This window comes from Heloderma suspectum, chromosome 6 (assembly GCF_057233095.1).
Source record: "Heloderma suspectum isolate Gila_16-S chromosome 6, 16-S_ref, whole genome shotgun sequence".
NCBI lineage: Eukaryota > Metazoa > Chordata > Lepidosauria > Squamata > Helodermatidae > Heloderma > Heloderma suspectum.
This window is the reverse complement of record NC_139463.1, coordinates 80,260,193-80,262,789: the sequence shown is the minus strand read 5'-3', so window position 1 is coordinate 80,262,789 and position 2,597 is coordinate 80,260,193. Positions and strand designations below refer to the sequence as shown.

Genomic DNA, 2,597 nt, shown 5'->3' with positions numbered 1-2,597 from the left:
ATGTCCCACCATACTGTATGTCTCGCACTGGTGGGACACAGAGGAGGACTCCTCCAACAGATATCAGTCCTCAGGCAGGCATATAAAGGGAGAGGCACTCCCTCAAATATTGAGGTCCCAAGCCACTTAGGGGGTTCTAGAGGGGTGATGGGCTCTCCCTCACTGGAGATCATCAAGCAGAGGATGGACAGTCTTCTATTAAGGATGCTCTACCTCTGGACTTCCTGCATTGAGAGGAAGGTTAGACTAGATAGCCTATAATGCCACCTTTCAGCTCTTTGGGTTGGATACAGATTTAAGCTGGATCAACTGTGCCAGTAGAAGTGGAATCCCCACCTGTTCCAGCCCCTGAAAATGCTGCACAGAGAGTTAAAAGTCCCTGTTGAATGGGGTGAGCTGTGATGTAGGGCAGAGGTGGCAGAAGGTAGAACTCCAGATATTATGGACTTCCATTCCCAGCATGCCTGACCATTGGCCATGATGGCAGGGAGGTCTGGGAGTTTAAGTCCAAAACACCTGGAGATCTATTTTCTGTCCACCATTGGTGTGGTGGGAGGGGGGGATTCTCAAAAATTGAGCAGAGGACCCTTTCATGAGCAAAGTCCTTCTCAAGGAAGACAGATCCTGGATCCAACCATATAGTTTTCCAACTGTATGATTCTAGATAAAAATAGCTTCCAAGCAAAAATTGTTGAAATGTTTTCAATTTCCTTTCCATATCTTCTCTTTGGCTTCTTCAAATCAGGTTATCATAATGGTGGGGGTGGGAGTGACTACATAGTTAAATAAGGGCACAATCCTATTCAGATAGGTGGCTGCCTCCGAACTCGGAGGCGACCGCCTAGTCAAAGCAGGGCAGGAGAAGCACAGAGGGGATCATTCCCTCTGCACTTCTCCTGCCCTGCTTTTTCAGCTAGACAGCCGATTAAGGCTGTCTAGCCGCGGGAGGACGGAGAGGGGAAGGAGGCTGCTGTATGACACATAGGATGTGTTGTACAGGCAGTTACAATCTCCCCACCCTGGAACACCCCAGGCCACACTCCTATCTGGCCTCACCATGCTCCTCTTGCGAGCCTCCGAGGCAGTGCGGAAGTGAGGGGAGGTTGGTTCTCTGCGAGTGTGGGTTCCGAGGTTGGTACCTGGAAAGCAACATATCCTAATGCTGTCTAGCCTCTGTCTAGCGGCCATAGGATTGCTTCCTAATTCAGTCATTTCTTCTCCTCAGTTGGACTTATTTCTAAGATGAAAGGAAGTATCAAGGTTTGGATCTCTGGTTCACAAATTCTACTTCCAAAACCTTCCTAGCAGCCTTTCTCAGGGCATCTTTGACATCCTTGTTTCTCAGGCTATAGATGAGGGGGTTGAGTAAAGGGGGCAGAACTGTGTACAAGAGAGAAAATATTTTATTGAAATCTCTCACTGTTTCAGTTTTAGGTATCAGATAGACAATAACTATAGCCCCATAGAAAATAGAGACAACAATCAGATGTGAAGAGCAAGTAGAAAAGGCCTTTTGCCTCCCAGTGGTGGATGGAATTCTCAGGATGGCAGCAATAATGTATATATATGACACCAAAGTTGAAACAAAAGGAGGGAAAGTGATTACAAAAGCCACAGCGAACGTGACCAGTTTCACAAGAAATGTATCGCTGCAGGAGAGTTTTACCAATGGGAGAGCTTCACAAAAAAAATGATCAATTTCATTGTGCCCACAGTACCGCAGCTGTAACATCAAGCCCAGGTATACAGAAATGACTGCAATGCTATTGATCCAGGAGCCCCCTGCTAACTGTATACAGACCTTAGCGTTCATAAGAGCTGCATAATGTAGAGGTTTGCATATAGCTAAGAACCTATCGTAAGACATTACAGAAAGCAGATAACATTCTGTGCAAACCAGGAAAGAGCCAAAATAAAATTGTGTAATGCACCCTCTAACAGAGATGGATTTGTCCCCTGTCAAGAGAGCTACTAGCATCCTAGGCAGTATGGTTGAACTGTACATCATTTCCAAGCAGGACAAATTCCCCAAGAAGAAGTACATGGGTGTGTGCAGGTGCTCATCACTCAGTATCAGAAGAACAGTGAGGAAATTGGCAGCCATGGTCAAAATGTAGATCACTAAAAACACCAGGAACAGGAAGATCTGCAAGTGATGGACTTCCCCAAATCCAAGAAGGATAAACTCGGTGATTTCAGTCTTGTTTCTCTGCATCATGTTCACTATGACACATAGGCATAGTCCTGAAATAATATTTGAATATGAGATACAAAGTGCTGATACCGCGGCATGCATTTCAAGCACATTCATTGCACAAATTCCCCAGAAAGAAGAACATGAATAGTGTACGCAGGTGCTGATCAGTCACAATCAGAAAAGAGGTGAAGGCGTTGACTGTCAGGATCAAAATGTAGAACAGTAGAAATACTAGGAACAGGAAGACCTGCAGAGGACGGAGCTCCCCAAATTCCAAGAGGATAAGTTCTGTGATTACAGCCTGGTTACTCTGCATGGTCTTTCTCATAATATGCCCATTGACATTGTATCTCGAGTCCTGAAAAACAGTTTGATCAGAAGATACCTAAATACTGCTACG

General features: G+C 45.3%; 1 protein-coding gene across 1 annotated transcript; it reads right to left on the bottom strand.

The window, feature by feature from the left end:
- Positions 1 to 1,255: 1,255 nt before the first annotated feature.
- On the bottom strand, positions 1,256 to 2,215 carry LOC146341391 (olfactory receptor 2AP1-like). Its single transcript, XM_084807415.1, has one exon. The coding sequence runs from the start codon at positions 2,213 to 2,215 to the stop codon at positions 1,256 to 1,258; it is 960 nt and encodes a 319-aa protein (XP_084663541.1).
- Between the last annotated feature and the right edge of the window lie 382 nt (positions 2,216 to 2,597).

What these genes read in the sequence shown, in the direction of transcription:
- LOC146341391 (XM_084807415.1), bottom strand. Translation starts at nt 2,215, where the DNA reads ATGCAGAGAAACAAGACTGAAATCACCGAGTTTATCCTTCTTGGATTT.